Source organism: Camelus bactrianus, chromosome 10 (genome assembly GCF_048773025.1).
Source record: "Camelus bactrianus isolate YW-2024 breed Bactrian camel chromosome 10, ASM4877302v1, whole genome shotgun sequence".
Taxonomy (NCBI): Eukaryota; Metazoa; Chordata; class Mammalia; order Artiodactyla; family Camelidae; genus Camelus; species Camelus bactrianus.
The window spans coordinates 50115950-50135000 of NC_133548.1; the positions used below are offsets into that span (position 1 = coordinate 50115950).

Here is a 19051-nt window from a genome sequence, read left to right on the forward strand (position 1 = left end):
GAGGGGAGTCTGACTTAGGTCTCAGTCTGGAGCCAAGGCATCACTAGGTGTTGATCTTACAGCTCTTTACTCGAAGTATCGTGGGTATAGAAGAGCTTCCTTGGCGTCCCAGTCCATACTTTACCGGGTCACCTCTCCAGACCTCTGATTCTAGTTCTGGGAACTCTCAGCAAAAAAAGGAGGTACCAGGGCTCTGCGCTACCAGGCGCGCTGTAAACTTAGGCACCAAGGAGGCAGGCGTCTCACCGCTGGCATGACTGTTGGGTAGTCTTCTGGGCACCTTTGTCCCGGTCTCCAGGGGACTACCAGCGGAGAACTGGGTTTCAGAAGCTCAAGAGGACTAAGAGGTGTTTCTTGTGCAGTGCAGACTTAGCCTGAGGCTGGGGTTGGGGCTGTGTTTCTGGGGAGACTTTCCTGGAACTGATTGAGTGGCCACCCTCACCTTGGCCCTTCCTGGCTAATGATAGCCCCTCTTCCATTTCTAACTGCTCTGTTGGGTCTCCCCACCACCTCATCCCAGGGGCCTCAATTCCAAGGATAATTTCAAGGGTAATCTAGTTCATTATCAAAAAGGGAAACTGATTTAGTGAAAAGGGGCTTCTTTCAGGTCACAAAAGACACCTGGTACTCTTTTCCTCATTCTTTGCAGCTCCCTATGAAGTGGTACCCGTACACTGCCCTAGCCTAGCTACAGGTACCTCCATATACAGTACACACAGCTGAGCCTACGGACCCACTGCAGGCTCAGCCATATAAACACCCCTGCACATAAACAGCCAGTCCCCTTTGCACAAGGGGCTGGGACTTATCACCCCACAAATGGTCACAAACACACTCAGGAAATATTTGGACACACCGTATGCCCACACTCACTCAGTAGCACATACAGCTTAAATGGCCATACACATCTTCAAGATGAGGCTAGACATGCAGACCAGTCCCCATCTAGTTCACGCACAAATGCACATGTGTTTCCATGCACGCAGTGAGAACACACATAGAGCTTCTTAGCGGGCATATATACGACTACATACAGTCTCTGGAATGTCCTTGCGAACACATGCTGGGACACTCCCATCTCTTCTTCCAGAGCATTGGGGTCAATCCCATTTAAAAAAGCCACAGGCAGGGAGTGGGGCTTTGGGTAGGGTGTGTAGGAAGGGCACCTGGGAGATAAGGCTGCTCCTCCTAAGAGGCTACCCATGGGGGTCAAGAGTGTCCTTAGTTCTCCTACCCCAAGGCACTCTGGCCATTCCAAGTGACTTCTGTCCAGTTGGGATGTGCTGTCCTCTGGGTCTAGCCCTTTACTTCTTTCAGAAACTAAAGCAGTTGCCTCCAAATATTTGCATAAGCAGTACTTCAAACAGAAATCTTCTGGCTCCTAGCTAAAGGAGATTCACAAAACAATTTGGAGTCACATAGACTTGGGTTCTAATACTGATTTTGCCCAATTTTATTTTTTAGCTGTGTGATCTTGGGCAATTTGCTTAAACTCTCTAAACCTTAGTTTCCTCATCTATAAAATGGGAATAATACAATCCTGTCAAATCCCCTATATTCTCCAAGATGGGGATTAGTACCCCTTTTCATAAATGTAGAAGCTGAGGCTCAAAAGAGAAGAGCTGGCAAGTGTTTGGAGCTGATGTTCAAATCCAGATCTTTAGGGCTCAGAGTGCACTGGAGCTGGTGGTCCCCACTGACACAGATGGGAGGAGGCTGATGACTCTGCATTTTCTCGAGAGGAGCTGAGAGAAGCCAGAAGATCCCAGGATTTCTGAAGCCCAGCCCTGAGCTCTCTGGGACCCTCCCAGCTCCTCAGCTCTGTCTTATGACTCAAGTCCCAGGCATCAGCTAGAACACCTGCCCTGGGAGGGGAGTGGAGGGGATGTGGTGGCAAAATTGTGGGTTGATTGTCAAAGGAGACCTGGGCAGGGGTCTGCTCCTCCCTGCCCCCTAGTCCCCATTTGCATGAGGGAGAGTATTTTACCACCTCAGACATTCTGGGGTTCTCTGAGACACTTCCGAGAAAAACTTTTTTTCATCTTTAGAACCAACTGATCTCCCCTCCTCCCTCTACCTCCTGCCTCCTTCAGTCAGGAGCCTCCTCAAGGGCCACTGTGTGTCAGGTCTGGGCTGCCAGCTCCCCTTCAGAGGGAAGGAAGCTCTGAGCAGGGCAGGGTAGGCACCCTCTTGGCTGCTGCTGTAGATGTTAATATAGTTTCCTTCTCCATTACTCCCAGTGATTCTGGTTACCTGATTGCCCATATGTGCTGGGGCTTCCTGTCAGCTGGCTTCTCAGCCCCTGCCTGGCTGCTATTGGTCCAGGGCATATTTCTTTCTACACACCACCCTGGGGGCACCCAGGGAAGGACATGAGATGGGGGAAGCCACAGTTGCATTTACCATGTTCACCTCTACTGACCCCTCGGCCCACCTCAGCTTCCCTCTCTTGGGGCCAAGGCCTTGGTGAGGGGCAATGGGGAGAGGGCAAGTCAGTAATTTCCAGGAGCCCTGGATGGGGGCACGTGTGACCAGGTTCCAGTCCTTAGCCCCGTCAGGAGTTGGCTGTGTGACAGCAGGTCATTATTTTGCCCTCTCTGAGTCTGTCACCTCATCTGTAAGTGAAGGGGTTGAACTAGACAACCTCCAGGCCTTTTTCAGCTCCAGACCCTTGGTCTTGGGTCTCCTCTTACCCCTGTCATAGGATGAATCATGAACATGGTAGACATGATGAGACCAAAGTGTGCCTTTCCAGCACCAGGGGCTTTTCAGAAAAGGATGGCATGTCCAATGAACTCAGATCTCCCCAGCAAGGGAGAGGAGGATCAAATAGCAGCAAGCGTGTCATCAGAGCACCTGGGCCTGGCTCTCAGACTCTCCTCCTGCACTTCCTCACGGTGTGACCCTGGACAAGTCACTCACCCTCTGTGATCCTTGGTTTCATCATCTGCAAAATGGGAAAATCACTAAACCACTCCCTCCCAAGGTTCCTGGGAGATTATATCGCACACCTACTGTGTGCGAGGCAGTTCTTTGCCTATGGGTGAGGCGTGTCCTCTGCCCACTGCTCAGGAGGGAGTGTTCTCCTCTCTGACCTTGGAGGAGGGTTTAGTCTTTTACAGGGCTCAGGGGGCAGGCTTGGGGCCGTCAGGGTCAGGTGGGAGGTTTCTATCCTGGGTGCACATAACACAACGCCACCCACCACCCATCGCTACGTTGTGTTACTTCTGAAAGGCCACTTTCAATTCTCCATTGTTTAATCATGGTGGTGGCAGCTCAGGAGACAATGTTTGTGTTTTCTCAGGCCTCTTTCAACTCCAAGAGAGAAATCCAACCTCAACCAGCTTAAACCTAAGGGAAACTAATTGGCTCGTATGAGGAGGAGAAATCGGGGTGGCTGGGGATCTGAAGGGAGACCTGCGCTCACTGGGACAGGAGCTCCCTGACATGCTGTCTGAAACTCTTTTCTGATTCTTGCTACTCTTTCAGGCAACATGGGCCTCATTCCTTCCCTCTGCTCTGTGGCCACTGACAGCCCCAGTTCATTATTCGAGGCAAATGAGAACTTCTGTCTCCCTGGGCCTCTGTATCAGTCCCAGGGAAGGTGGCTGATTGGCCAGCTTGAGTCACATGACCTGCCCTTGATCAACAGCTGCTATTGCCATGGGAGGGGCCACCCCTGGGAATGGCCCGGCAGTGCTGCCACCAGAACGGGAGGAATGGAAAGCTGTGGGCACTAGGTCTAGGTTGGCAGTTTCTTCTCTGGTTGGGCTTCTCCTTCTCTGGTATGAATACAAGTCATTGTTTCTGCACGTGGGACCCATCCTGCATACATACAAGGCCAGAGACCCACCACACTCAGGGCCCCCATTGCACACAGAGAGAAACTGAGGCTGAGAGAGGACAACAGCTTGTCTCATATCACTGGTCTCTGATGCAGGAGAACTGAGAAACCAGGTCTTCTGACACTCAGCCCATAAGCCTTGAGTCATTTGTCAGCCTGTCACTTGTCTGAACTCTTTCTGGGCAGGCCAGCGAGGGAGCTTTTTTAATGGCACCGGTCCCTCTCATCCCAGAACACACACACCTGTTTGAAATGTGACTCCATGCAAAGATGAAGACTATTACCCAAGCCCTTGATCTGGGCTGGCTTTGTGACTTGATTGGATCAACGCATGTGACAGGATTGATGCTGGCCATGTTCTGGGGCCCAGGCTTCAGGGTCCTTGCAGCTTCTTCCTTCACCCCCGTGGAGCCTCGCCCCGCCACCCTCAGAAGCCCAGGCTGGGCTGTAAGTGTAAAGAGAGGCCCTGATACCACGTGGAGAGGGCCTGGCCAGCCCAGCAGAACCCAGGCCTGGCTGACCCACCAGCCAAGTGTGGCCTCTCGAGGGAGTCCAGAGAGATCGGCCAAACTGCCGACTCAGCCTACAGAATCAGGAGAATCAACTAGTTGTTTTTCTTCAGCCACTGAATTTTGATATGGTTTGTTACATAGTGAGAGATACTTGAAGCAGCCAGGCTTATATAGTGAAAAAATGGAAAATATTCATGTGTCTCAGGTCATTTCAGAATCTCAAAGTTGGGCCACTTACCCTCTTAGAACCCTGACGTTCTGGCCACTGGAGCTCCTGTAAATGTCCCCACTGCTCTGGGAGCAGCACTGGTCAGTGACAGGCTCTGTCTCACCCATGCTGTGTCCCTGGTACTCCATCAGGGCCAGTGAACAGTGGTTCTTCCAAAACTGCCAAAGGAATGAGTGCATTCCTCACTGGCCTCTGCTTGCAAACCTCCAGGGAAGGGAGCTCACTCCCTCCAGGGCAGCCTTTTCCACCATGGGAAGGCTCTCCATGGGAGAAGGTCCTTCTTCATTAAGGGCAGAGATCTATGACTCCTCCCATGGTCTGGACTCTCTTCCTGGGTCCCCTCATCCATATGACAGCCCTGGGTGCTTTGCAGTGGTCCCTGGCATTTGCAAAGCAGCGTGATTTCCTTTGATAGCAAGTGTTTTCATGTACATGGAACCCTGGCCACAACTGTAACCTTAAGGGAAGTGTTTCTACCAGGGATTGAAACAAGCATGGACTCTGGGAGCCCATGTTTTGAGGTTTCAGCTGCAACCCCACCTCTGTATGGCCTTGGAAAAGATATTACCTGTCTTTGAGCCTCAGTTTTCTCATCTGGAAAATTGGAGTAGTGAAATTTACCATATAGGTTTGCTGTGGGGCTTAAAGAGGCGAAATGTAAAATGCTCTGCATGTAATCAGTCCTTGATAAAGGTTAGTTCTTTTTCTGCCAGGTACATAAACAGTTCCAGATGGAGAGTGCATTTGTACTTAGCATTCATGTCTATATAAATAATGTGCAGGTGGGGGAGGAATTGTCAGGTGGCCGGGGGTGGGGGAGGGCCTTCTCAGCAGCAGAAACAGCTTAACCAAAGACAAGAGGGGGAAGTTTGGTTTCAAGGAAGCAGAGTGTGTGGCAGGGGGCTCCGTGTTGCTGGCATCAAGGGTGACAGGAGGGAAGATGACTGGGAATAGACAGATCTGTGCCTGGAGGGCCCCGAACGCTGAGCTAGAGAGCATAAGCTTTGCCAAGGGGGACATGGAGGAGGTCTGGAGTCAGTTTGTCACTTGTCTGAACTCGGGGTATAGTCAGATGTGGGATTCAAGTCTGGCCTGATCTGGGGGTGGATCACGAGGGGAGGTGAGAGAGAATTCCTGGGAGCTTGGGGTGGAACCAAGAGTGGTTTAGACCCATCGTAGGGAGGGAGAGCCTAGCCACTCAGTGTGAACACACCAGTCATGAGAAGCAGGGCCCTTGACCCTCTGGCCTAGCACCGCGACTCTGCATCTTCAGGGCCAGGCTCTGTTGGGAAGAGCATATTTTCTGCCTTTTCTGTTTTGGAACAGGCTGTGAAGGAGGCCAGGGGATGAGACCTGAGCCAGATCTGCAGCCAAAGGGATGCAGGGAAGACCAGAGCGAGGACTAACCTTACCTGTTTATCTGGCAGTGACTCAGAGAAGTCCCTTTCAAGGCCTGCTTGCTCATGGTATGAACCATCCTTAACCTCTGAGCTGGGCTTACAGTTTTCTAAGCCCTGCAGCAGTTTTGAGCTCCTTTGAGACTAGCAGCTGCCTTGGGAGTGGAGGGAAGAAGGCTGGGCAAAGATGATTAGCCCTATTTTAAGGTGGGGAAACCTAGGCCCAGAGAGGGGAAGTCACTTGCCCAAAACCGCACAGCAAATGTATGGCAGAACTGGGCTGGAGCCCAAACCTCCTGCCTCCCGTTGCATCGTAGCCTCTTTCCACAGTGCTGAGGGACCGGCTGGGCAAGATGTTCTCAGTTACCTACACTGGGTGAAGAGTGAGGGGAGCCAGAGAGAGGTTGACAGCCGTCAGCGGACAACACTTAACCCAAACTGACAATTTAATTGTGAAAATGTGGGCAAGGTACAGTTATGTGTAAGGAAATCCAGACGGTCTGGGCCCCTGGGGAGCCTCAGCCAGCACCCCAGTTGCTGGGGAGACGGAGAGGGCTGGGGATGATGTCACTAGATTTGAGGCTGAGGCATGGGGGATGGGCTACCCAGCCACCTCTCTGGGACTAGATGAGGCTGTGGGCCTGGCCACAGGCTGTCGTCAACATGGTTAACTCCTTCCTTTACAGATGGGGCAAAAAGGAGCTCTGGAGCAGGGTGGTGACTTGCCCAAGGTGACCCAGGGAGTCAGTGGCCATGTCCATTCATCCAGCAGGCTGCAGGAGTCTTGAGCACAGGGCCCTGTCAGAGTCATCTGTGAGTCCCCATGTTCCACACAGGGCTTTGCACAGAGCAGAACTCAACTCTGCAGCCAGGGCTACTTGATCCCTTCATACAATTGAGGGGTGTAGGCCCCTTCTGGAGGTGACACATCTTGAGTTCATAATAGCCTTAGATGCAGAGGAATCCTGACCAGTCACCCAGAGCAGGGCTGTCTGGTTCAGGGGACACTGAGCTGAGAAAGGAGAGATCAACAGGCCAAGCTCACCAGCAGGTTGAGGCAGCGGTGGGCTGACCCTGAGTCATACCCCACAGGGCAATCCTTACCCAAGGAGGAGTGGTCCCTCTCAAGCCATCCCCCCAGCTCTGGGCTGGGGATCTGGACCTTGGGAAGCCCCTATTGTCTGAAGCATTTGCTCAGAATCCCCAGCTTCTGACTGGAGGCTAAACATCAACCCACAGAGAGCATCAGTAACAATGGTAACAACTGCCCTTAGCTCAGCCCCTACTGTGTGCCAGGCCCAGCGAGATCGCTCTGGGCTCCTTACTCAAATATTTACAATTCTCTGAGCTGGGAATTACTGTTCTCACTTTATAGTTCAGAAAGCAGGTTGGGGGCTGGGGGTGGGAGAAGAGTCACTTGCCCACCGCACACAGACAGAAAGTAAAAAGCTGGGCCTTGGACCCCAGGTCACTCTGTATCTAAAAACCATGACTGCCTTCTTCCCTGGCTCTTAGGTCCTCCCACAGTGGCCCCTAGGGAAGGAAGGAGGTAGATGAGGTTTTGCCTGCTCAGCCTCCCTCTTGCTTCCATCCCCAACTTTCTGGGGTTCTGGTAGGGCAGCAGGTCGCCACGCCCAGTACTCTGTTAGAAGGCCTGACCTTTTGGAGACCATCGACCAGTCCACATAATATGACCCAACTAGACCAAATAGAGCTGTTTCCCTCAGCTTGCATTACTGGGTTCTGCGAGAAAGCAGTTAGCTCCCCTTTGGAATGCAAGCTCTAAAGGTGTGATCCCCAGAGCTGCAAGCAGCCAGCAGCTGTCTTCCTTGTCCTATGAAGACAAGGAAAAGGCAAGAGGAAGAGAAGAAACAGGAAGGGAGAGTGAAGGTCATTTGGGTCCCCAGCACACCCACGTCCCTCTCAGTTATGTGAGTCAGTGAATCCACGTTTGTTAGGCTCACTGGAGTCAGGTCTCTTGCAACTGGAGTCACCCTGACTATTACCTCTGCAATGTACCCCAGAGTCCTGTGCTGCTTTTATAGGAGGTACAAAATGAGCAAAGTTTCCTGTCCTCTAGGAACTAACAATCTGAGCAGGGGAGAGCGGAGGCACATATAGCTCTGGGTCCTATCCCTACTCTGTCTCAAACTTGCTGTGTAATCCTTCCCCTAGCTGGGCTATAATTTCTCATCTTTAACACAGGGTGTGGGTAGATGTTGGGTTCGGTGCTCTGCAAGCTGCCCTACAGATCTACACAATGACTTTTTTTTAAGAAAAAATTTTGAGATATAATTCACATACCATATATTTACTATTTTAAAGTGTACAGTTTGGTGGGTTTTAGTATATCCACAAATCTGTGCAACCATCACCACTTTCTAACTTTAGAGCATTTCCATCACCCCAAAAAGAAATCCCATACCTATCAATCCCCAGTCCACCCACCACCTCATCCCCTAGCAACTGCAAATATCCTATGGATTTTCCTATTCTGGGTGTTTCAAGTTCATCTTCAAGTTCATCCATGTTGTAGTACTTCATTTCTTCTTATAACTGGATAATATTCCATTATATGGATATAGCATATTCTGTTTCTCCATTGATCGGCTGATGCACATTTGGGTTGTTTCCACTTGTTGACTATTATCAACAATGCTGCTGTGAATATTCATGTACACGCTTTGTATGAAATATAGGCTTTCAATTTGTGTGTGGAGGGGAGAGTAGAATTGCTGGATTATATGGTAACTCTCTATGATTTTGATGAATTGCCAAACTGTTTTCCACAGTGGCTTCATCATTTTACAATTCTACCAGCAATGTGTAAAGATTCCAATTTCTCCACATCCTTGCCAACACTTGTTATTTTCTTTTTAATTTTTGGCCATCCTAGTGGGTGAGAAGTGATATCTCACTGTGGTTGTGATTTGAATTTCCCCAGTGACTAATGATATTGAGCATATTTTCATGTGTTCATTGGCCGTTTGTATATTTGCTTTGGAGAAATGTTTATTCAAATATTTTGCCCTTTTAAAAAAATGAGTTGTCTTTTTTTATTGTTGAATTATAAAAGTTCTTTTGTTGTTGTTGAGTTATTAGAGTTCTTTATATACATTGAATATTAGGATACTACAGTCTTAACAGATATAGCTGTTTGCAAATATTTCCTCTCATTTTGTGTGTTGCCTTTTCACTTTCTCAATAGTGTCTTTTGAAGTACAGAGTTTTTCATTTTTATGATATAGAATTTCTCTATTTTTTTCCATTGGCTACTTATGTTTTTGGTGTCATATCTGACAAATGATTATCTTATCTGAGACCATAGAGATTTACACCTGTGTGTTCTTCTAAGAGTTTTCTAGTTTTAGCTCCTACATTTAGGTCTTCGATCCATTTTGAGTTCATATTTGTAAATGGCGTGAGGTAGGGGTGCAACTTCATTCTTTTGCATGTGGCTGGCTAGTTGTCCCAGCATCATTTATTAAAAAGAGTATTCTTTTTCCATTGAATTGTCTTGGCTGTTTTGTCAAAACTCAGTTGACCACAAATGTATGGGTTTATTACACAATTGTCTTTTAAGTGACATCTAGGAAGTAAGTTACAGAAGGATCCACATAGTCACCAGTATGTGACAGAGAGAGGAGAACAAATGTGAAGTCTGGAGTCCCTCAGACCTGTGTTTCAATTCCAGATCCACTGGCACCCTAGGCAAACTATTTAATTTGCCTTTTAATAAATAGGACAATATATTACACTGAACACATTCTTGTTACAAAAAATACCAGCCTCTGGATATTCCTGAGCCTCAGTTTCCTGCTCTATCTTGTTTTAGCCCCAGGGGATGCTGGAAAGCGCAGGGTGTGATGTGGGGGTGGGGGACAGTCGGAAATCTGCAGGCCTGAGGGTGTGTGAAAGGCTGCCTTTTGTCCATCAGTTGATGAAAACACAGGAGTCTGGTGTCTGCATCACAGCATAACTCAGAAGACACCTCCCATGGAGGTGTCCCCCTTCCCAGGAGTCTTACGGCATCCAGGCACGTCCTCCTGCCCCAGGCTAGCATAGAGCAGGCCGCACGTGTCATGAGGCTCTTGGCTCCACACCAGTCTCGGTTTGGTGGGGCCGCGCCGGGAGAGCAAGGTGGTTGGGGTCCTGCGGGAAGGCTTCGGTTTCTCACTTTGTGGGTAAGTGAGCAAAGCATGCAGAAGGTCAGGGAGAAGAAAGTGCAAGAGGAAGGTAGGAGGAACCTGCCATTTGCTGAGCACCTTCAACTTCCAGAAAGGACTCTGAACTTCATCCCAGCTCACAACTACCCAGGGACGCAGGACTCAGGCAGATCACATCCATTTCACAGAACCCAAAACTGGCTCAGAGGAGAAGGATGTGTTTGCTCAAGATCACACGGCCAGCAGGTGACAGAGCAAGGATGGAACCCCATTCCATCTGTCCTGAAACGCAAACTTTTCTTGGTGCCAAGCTACCCTGGAGAGAAAAGAGAAAAAAAAGAAGGCAAATGAAAGAGGGAGAGCCCCGCAGACAGAGTCACACAGAGAGGAAAATAAAGAGAGGCAAAAATTAAAAACAAGAGTGGAAAGAGCAAGAGGCTGTGGCCGAGGCCTGGAGCTGGTCCTCGGGGAGCAGCCGAGGGCGGGACGGCCGGAAACCGGCTCACCGAACCTGGAGCCAAGAACCAGGGTTGGCCTGAGACCTGGCGGCAAAGCTTTCACCTCGAGATACTGAAGCCGGGGAGGCTGGCGTGGGGGCAGCAGGGTCTGCCTGGGAGGAGGACGGCGTGGCCGGATGGCCAGCAGCTGCCAAGCCGGGCCCCTCACACATCATCCAGCTGAAACAACCACGGTGGCCGCGCCGGCTGGCAGCGCCTCGCTCCCGACGTGCAGAACAGCAGGCTTGGAGGAGAACGACCAGACCTTCCTGGAACATGGGTTGTTCTTAGGACAAACTCCTTCGTGTGACCTGTAAGTCGGGTGGCTGTACAGTTTATTGTCCCAACTGAGACACTCCAGAGTGAGGGGGACAACAGGCATAAACGGTTATGTGTGGCCTCCGGGCCTCTAAGACCCTGCCCGGTTGGGCCTGGCCTGTTCCTGATGCAGCTGCCCCCCAACCCCGCCCACCCCCCCGCCCCCGGCTCTCTGTGCTTCCTTCACTCGCCTTCCTCTGCAGACACTTAGGGCCTTGGAATTGTCTGGAACACCCTGCCCCACGCCACCCCCATCTCCACACCCCTTCATTGTTCCTACTCGCCCTTAGAACCCAGCTCCAGCCATGTCAGTGCCCTTGGTCAGCCATTCAATACATCATGTGTTTTCCTTCCACGGTTCCGATCACAATCACAATAATCAAAGAAATTCTTAATTGTGTGTTTGATCATTTTAACGTCTGTCTCCCTTCCTAAGGGCAGGGCTGGGTCTGACTTGCCCACTATTGCATCCTGAACACCCAGCCAAAGGCTCTGGTGCATAAATGAATAAATCAACTCCCAGGGCCCCTCGTACGGACACAGAGTTGTGTGTCCCCCTTGTATTTTGGGGTTCTTTTCCATACAAGGAAAGGAAAGGAAGGAGCTAGTTCTAAAGAGAAGAACTTCTTGGGTCCAATGTGCACTTCTGATTTCCTTCACAGGCTCTGAGCTCCTGCTGGGAGATGCATCCGCTTCTCACCTCTTCCCCGTCTCTATCCTAGTTTTGGGCCTGGGTGAGGGGCTCAAGTTGGATGTACTGATGAGTGATGGCAACGTGAACATCAATGCGGTGGATCACAGAAAGTCTGAACTGGGAGGAACCCTAGAGATCATGAGGTAACAGGCAAATGCTGAGTCCAGGCCCCATAGGTACAAATAATGTTAGTGTTTCATCCTGTTGTCTTGTCCAACCAACCATATTTTTTTTCTATTTTTAAATGTGCCAGCCAGTAGATTTTAGTATATTTACAAAGTTGTGCAACCATCACCACTATCTAACTCCACAGCATTTCATCACCCTAGAAAGAAACCCCGTACTCAACAGCATCCCTGCTTCCCTTTCCCTTCCCCTCAGCCCCTGACAACCAGTATCCACCTTTTTTTTAATGATGGGGAAATTAAGGCCAGTGCCTTGTCTAATGTCACCTTGTCAGCCAGCAGCAGAGCCAGAATGAGAGCCCAGGCCTCCTGACACCCAGTCTGTTGCAGGCCTGAGCTTTCTCTGGGGCCCTCAGGCATTCTCTGGTGCCTAACATGAAAGAGCTGCTTAACAATGGCCCATTAAGGGGAGGCTAACAGGAAGATGAGACTGGACCATCTGCAGTTATGCCCTGGACCCTTCAGAGCCTGCCTGTGCCCAGAATGGAGCTGGGCGCTTTTGAGGGGCAGAAGACACACTTAGAAATCATTTCTAGCCGGTACCCTGCTTCCTACAATAGCCAGTGTCCTTTCACAGCTGGGAATGCCCTTTCCCTAAGTGATCACATGGCCTCCCCTCTCTTCCTTCAGCCCTCCCCAAAGGCCCCCTTCTCACAGCGGCCTGCCCTGACTGCCTTATTTCCAAGTGTGAACAGGCCCGCCCCTCCCTGCTGGTGTGCTGGCCTCCTTCCAGGGGGACTTGCCCTCCGTGACACTTTCTGTCATCCATCAGACACACTACATCCTTCAGTGCTTTATCTGGTTTCTGTCGGTCTTCCCTACTAGAACGTCAGCTCCTCAAGGGCAGGGAGCTTTGTCCGCTTTGCTCACTGCTATACCTCAGCTTCTAGAACAGTGCCTGTTGCACAGAAGCTGTTTTGCACGTATTGGTTGAGTGAGTGCATTACTCAATGAACGGTCAGCTAGTACTGCATCTTATTCTTATCAGCAATAGTCAGGGGAGGGGTTATTATGCCTGTTTCATCCGTGTGTCTTAGTCCATTCAGGGTCCCCTAATAAAATGCCATAGATTGGGTGGCTTAAACCACAGACAGTTATTTCTCACAGAGCTGGAGGCTGGGAAGTCCAAGATCAAGGTGCTGGCCAGTGAGTGCTTGGTAAGAGCCCTCTTCCCGGCTTGTGGGTGGTGGCCATCTCACTGTGGGTTCACACGTTCTCTGTGTGCTCCCAGAGAAAGACAGAGAAACAGAGATCTCTGGTCTCTCTTCCTTTCCCTATAAAGCCACTAATCCCACTGTGGGGCTCCACTCTCATGTCCTCCTCCAAACCTAGTTACCTCTCAAAGGCCCCATCCCCAAATACCATCACACTTGGGGGTAGGTCTTCAGCATATGAATTCGGGGGCGGGGGTGGGGTGCACAAACATCCAGTCCATAACAGATGGCAAGCTGAGGTCCTGAGAGGTCACCTGGGAACCAGAGGCAGGCTGTTATCGCTCACCCACACCCGACGCTGGTCCTGTCAGGGGAGCCTGGAGTGGGGTCAAGGTGGGCATGAGGAAACAGAGGCCAGACTTCCTGGGTCTCCCATTGTTTCTAGGACCCCAGAAAGCTGAGTCAGCCCATGAACCCAGCCTCTACATCTTCCTGTGCTAATTTAGCCACTTTCACATTCCATGCCTTAGCCAGAATGGAAAAAGAAAGAAAGGGAAAAAGTCAGCACTGTGTTTTAAAATGGCCTCTATGAGTTCCAACAAGGGAAGCTGCTGGCCATGCTTTCATGGGCCCCAAGGCCCTCTGGGCATCGTTACTGAGACTTCCTGTGGTGGGCTGGGCCCCGGATCCACACATTCCTCTGCCAGAGTGATGTGAGCCCGTGGGCAGGCAGTGGCTCTATCTACAAGCCTGGGCCAGACCCCCTGAGCCAGCATGGAACCAGGAAGGAGCCAGGCACCGGGCAGGCCGAGGACACCCTCTCGTAACAGCCCAGTACAACTCCTTGCTCTGTGTTGTCCAGAGGTCTTTAAGGTCCACCTCTCATGGGATCTACGGCCACCCTGAGACACGAGAGGGTCAGCATCTGGGCTGTGTCTTTCCACGGGGGCGTAGAGGACTGTGTGGTGTGGTGTCCTGCTGATGGTCACACAGCTGGGGAGGGATGGTCTGGACCATCACCAGGGGAGCTTGAACCCTGCACTCTGATCCCAAATGCTATGTCCCATCCAAGAGGAGAGGGCACAGTCCTTGCCCAAGAGAAGGTGACAGATCAGCCGTGGGGAAACCACATAGTCAAGTCCAAGTCCACATTTTACAGCAGAAGAAACAGAGGCCAGGGACTGGCCCAAGGTCACAGAGTCAATCCACAGTCTAGGCAGGACTGGATGCAGGCTCTGGACTCCTGGCTGGGACTGTTTCTGACTATATCTGCACTTAAACAGTTCCGTTTGGGCGGAAGCTCTGCTGTTCCGGAATAGACGCCAGGCCTTTCCAGAATCCGGTCTAAGGCTGTCTTCCAGGATCTGCTGTCAAGGCTTAGTCCTCAGGGAACAGCTGCTGGCAAACGGAGGTGAGGTATTGATTATGGCTGGGGCCGGGGGAGTGTGGCTGAAGCCCGGGGGGAGAGAAGGGCTGGGGAAGGGTGGTAGGTTCTCTAAGAAACAAACTGAAGGTATCTTCATATTTGCTTTTGCTTATCTGTATTTTCTAACTTTTCTGCACTCCCAGAATTCATTTTTCATATCTGAAAGTGATGCACTATTTAATTAGGAATGGTCTGGGAAACCAGGGTCCTCTCAGTCCTGACCGGCTGAGTGAACTTGGGTGGGCCCTTACCTCTCTCTGGACCTTTCTTGGAAATGCCCATAATTAGAGTGCCCTGTGGGAAGTGAATGAATCAAAAGGATCCCAGGCTCAGGACATAGCTCTCTGACCTGGTCATCAGAAGTGCTCACCCGTCCAAGGAAAGAGCGCAGCAACCCAGGAGTGAGGCATCCAGAGAAAGGCCAAGGTTTGGAGCAGCCCACTTCGGCCGTGTGCCCGTCTAGCACGGTCCAGAAGAGAGGAGTTGTCTGAGGGCCGTGCCCACCCCAGTCCCGCAGCAGAGGGCCTCTCTGCTCAGGGTGGAGACACTTTGCCAGGCTTCACTGAGGTCTGAGTGAACAGCCCTCTGAATCAGCCCTCCCTGCCCTCTGCCTGGATTCCAGGCCCACTAGGCAACAGGACCCCGGACACCTGGCTCCCAGGAGGGAAGGAGACTGGGGAGGGGGCAAGAAGGCCCCTGTCAGTAGAAAGGGAGACATGCCTGGTATCAGCTATAGTAGTGTTGGGAGGAGGCAGCGATCTGAGTGACATGGTTAGGGCCAGTGGCCTGACCTGTCTGGGTGTCTTGAGAAGGGTCAACATCAGGACAGCCAGATGAGAGCCAAACACCAGGCTGGTCAGTCACCTGGGACCTGCCACCCAGTGAAAGGGTTAAATCATTTTAATAAATGTATAGTGTTTAGAACAGGATCTGTCATAAAATAAGGAGTTAATAAAAATTGCTAAGTGAAAGCTGTTGCCGGTCTGGACTTGGTAGGGGGTGCGGGCGGAGTGGTGGGTCCACAAAGGGAAGGATGCCTTTCTCCTGGCCACCGGCCCAGCTGGAGCTGTTGTCTTTCCAGCACACCATCTCTGCCACCCATGGGCACTAAGAGGGTACCTGGCTGACTGCTCTGAAATGCAGTATCGCTTTCGGGTCTCTCTGTCCCAGCTCCCCTCTGATGTCCAGGCTGGGGAGGGATCATGGCTATCCATGCCTGAATTACGTCCCCACCCACCACCTATCACTCACCTCCCACCAGCAAGGGGCTAAACATTAGAGGCCAGGAATTCTAGGTCAGGCTGGGACCCCACAGTGTCAGGTCTGGAAGGCCCTCATGTATGCCTTGCTTACCCTTCCTCCAATGCACGCATGGGGAAACTGAGGCCCAAAGAGGGAAATGGACCCCCTCGCACCCCCCACCTCCAGTTTGCATAGCCGCGGAGCCTGAGGCTGGTCTGGAGCTGGGCATAGGCCCGGTGCTTCTCCCAGCCTCCTCTGCTCTCCGCGGGGCCCCAGAGGCCGCTCCAGAGACGGTGCTCCCCCTCCTGTGGCCAGGCCTCACCTGGTCTTCATTTGCTCCATCCTCTGTGGCTCTGTCCGGGATAATTCTCTCCAAGCAGGGTCATCCCCCTGGGAGCAGGCAGCTGATGAGCTTCAGATGTCCGGGCCAAACTTCCTCACGGAAAGCAAATGCTCAGATGCTCATGCTGATCACAGACACTGGCCAGTGGTGGCAGTGCAGAGAGGACACCTCCTCTTCCCTTCACAGAGCACTTTACTCCCAGCTTGGAAGCAGCTGGTGCCAGTGTTTCACCCCAGAAACCCTAGCTGGGGGGCTATTTCAAAGAGATCTGGAAAAGGGCAGGGAGGTTGGAAGACAAAGGCATTTTGATTATTTGGATGCTTATTTCTTCTTCTCTCAAAGTTTCTCTATATCCAGAGCAGGTGTTTCTACTGAGGTAGCAGCAGGCAGGGGGAAGGGAAGGGGACAAGTTTATGCAGAGCTCTGTGCTGGCCCTCGGCTGGCATGAATGTCATCTTCTCCAACCCCTGCAGAAACCCGGCAAGTTCAAGACTGTCATTATCCACTTAACAACTGAGGAAAGGTGATCCAAAGACCAGAGAGATAAGATAACTCGTTCAAGGTCACACAGCCCCCGAAGGGCCAAACTAGGGTTCCAGCCCACCTCTGTCAGAGCCCACACCCTTCCCTACAGCAACCTGGGATGTTTCCAGAAGACCAAGATGGTATATCATAATCTCAAAGCTGCATGAATAGTGAGGGCCTGTGGGCTGCCCTGGGCTTTCAGACACTGAGGCTGCCTTTGCCTCTGACTCATTCCTGGATCTTGACAGGGCAGCAGATTTACAAAATGAGGATCATCATCTTAACTCAGGTGAGGTAATGCTAACTGCCATCATCACGTCCTCAGCTATGCCTGGAACACATTCTGGGCACCAGATCCTCTGCTGGGGGTTTTCTGTTGGTTGGCTGATAAGAACTTGGATGCTAGAGCTCTGCCACTTTCTAGCTGTGTAACCTTGGGCAAGTTACTTTACCTCTCTGTGCCTTCATTTCTTCATCTGAAATGAGGATAGTATTATTTCCTATCTCATAAGATTGTGAAATTCAATTGGTTAATACTTGTAGAGGGCTTAGAAGAATGCCTGGCACAGGATACACGCCCAGAACATGTATTAGCTGATACTGAGCTCAACCTTATGAGATGGGGGTTGTGATGCTCCCCGAAACACAGAGATGGAAACTGAGGTAACGCGGTACAGTGAGTCTCAAATTCAGGTGCATCAGAATCGCCTGGAGAGTTCATTAAAATATAGAGGGCTGGGTCCATGCCCAGAGTCTCTGGCTCAGTAAGTCTGGGCTGGGCCCTGACAACTTGTGTTTCTAGCATGTTCCCAGGCGAGGCTGATGCAGCTGATCTGGTGACCCACTGTGAGAACCAGTGCTCTAGTAGACCTGAGTGTGGCCCCTGTTGTCTCAGGGCCAGCTAGGACCCTCAAGAGCAGAGGCTCAATAAATAATTTGATGTGTAAGTGAGTGATGATTACAGGGAGTGGAAAGGGTGTTGGACCAGGAGCCCTGGGTTGCTGGTCCTGAATTTGCTCCCACCTCTGGGTGGGACTTGACCAAATTATTTTCTGTTTCAGCCTTGGTTTTCTCCTCCACCAAACAGGGGTACTGATAATCTCCCTTGTCGGGTTCTTTGAGGATGAAACGGGGCCTGGTATAACTCTGACACCCATGGTGAGAGTGACAAACGTGGTCTTGAAAGGTGACATACTTTGGGCACTCACTGCGACCCTCACAGCTGTCCCTCTCCTCTCTCAGCTCCGAGGGCTGCAGCTCATCTCCTTCTTTCTCAGACCTGAGCTGGGAAGACTGAGGCCACACTGCCCCCCCACATGCCATGGCCCTGGGCAGAGGGCAGTTCTCTGGCTGTGGCCACAGGCTGCATAAAAGGGCCTATGTTCCGGACGCTCACCTCCCACTGTGTGCCCAGTGGTTTTCTATTTCAGTTTCTGTAAAAATATCACCTTTGATCTCAGCTTGTGGCTCTCAAAAAAAAAAAAAAGAAAGAAAGAAAGAAAGAAAGAAAGAAAGAAAGAAAGAAACCACCAACAACCTGGGTTTTCATTCTCCCCGGCCCTGTCTCCGTCTTACCTCTGGCTCCCTGCGCCTCTCCCCTCCCCTCCCCTCCCGTCCCTCCTCCCTCTCTGGAGCACCAGTACCCTTGCTGGACAGAGCACTTTAGGAATCAGCTTATTGCTCTGCGTGTCTCCCCTTGTTCCCCCACAGGGCTGTGTGTGGAATGAACAGGATAAATGAGGGTGTGTGTGAAAGAGACTGCTCTCTCCCCTCCTCCCTTGCTCCCTGCCCCTTCTCTTCTGTTCCGAGGGCCAAGAAGTTCCAAGATTCCCTGCTTGGCTGGGTCCGGGCCATTTCTCTGGTTGATGTTGAGTGCATAGTATCAATCACATCTCTGCATCTGTGAAGTCTTGGATCTTCCCCAGAGTAGAGTGAGAGCAGCTAGTGGGGCCTAAATATCGCCATCACACCGTCAACTCAGAAGGCCCGTCAGCAGCCCTGATTCGCCTAGAGGAGTGGCCTTCAGGCCTGATGGGTCTGATATCCTGCCTCCTGGCTCAGCAGGTCTGAAGACAACCTCCCCTCCTTCTGCCCCTACCCCCCCACCCCCCCACACACACATTTACACCCTTGCCTCTTTCTTCTCTGAAAACTCTGGTGAGATGCACCCACAGGCCACCTGCCCCTGGCCATCCTTTATGCTCTGGTCTTCCTAAGACATTCTTGGGCCTGCTCTCTCCAAGCTGAAGCCTCCCTCTTGAACCTAAAGCTCTTTTGGTTGGAAAGTCACCTTCTTACATACTGGGCCCCTCCTGCCCTAACACCCTTCTGTCCAGTGAGATCATCTTCAAGGGTCCTTGCTCTGGCACAGGTGCCAGAGAATCCCCCCCACCCCCAAAGTTTCGTAGCTGATAGGCATTCATGCCAATTGCAAGGGCAAATGAGCCTCGAACCTGTGAGCCTTTTCTCAGGAGCCCCTTCCCCATCCCTGCTGGTGGAGACAGATGTGTGCAGGGGTC

The 19051-nt window shown here is 51.4% G+C and overlaps 1 protein-coding gene and 1 long non-coding RNA gene across 9 annotated transcripts in view; one reads left to right on the top strand and one right to left on the bottom strand.

Annotated features, from left to right (window-relative positions):
- Positions 1-19051, top strand: part of LOC123613795 (uncharacterized) — a 52527-nt gene that overhangs the window by 4446 nt on the left and 29030 nt on the right. For 4 of the 5 annotated variants that reach the window (XR_012509748.1, XR_012509747.1, XM_074372678.1 and 1 more), the window contains exons 2-3: positions 11626-11800; positions 14280-14407. Coding sequence is in view for 3 of the 5 variants with exons in the window: in XM_074372678.1 (XP_074228779.1) it covers positions 11626-11800; positions 14280-14407 (303 nt within the window). In the remaining 2 variants the exon portion in view is untranslated. Of the gene's footprint in view, positions 1-11625; positions 11801-14279; positions 14408-16480 lie in introns of all 5 variants that reach the window. The other variant, XM_074372679.1, reaches the window with a different exon arrangement.
- Positions 9523-19051, bottom strand: part of LOC141578894 (uncharacterized) — a 12889-nt gene continuing 3360 nt past the window's right edge. For 2 of the 4 annotated variants that reach the window (XR_012509750.1, XR_012509752.1), the window contains exons 2-3: positions 15987-16275; positions 9523-14391 (exon numbers count right to left, since the gene is read on the bottom strand). This is a non-coding gene — a long non-coding RNA (uncharacterized LOC141578894). Of the gene's footprint in view, positions 14395-15986; positions 16502-19051 lie in introns of those variants that run through there. The other 2 variants (XR_012509749.1, XR_012509751.1) reach the window with 2 other exon arrangements.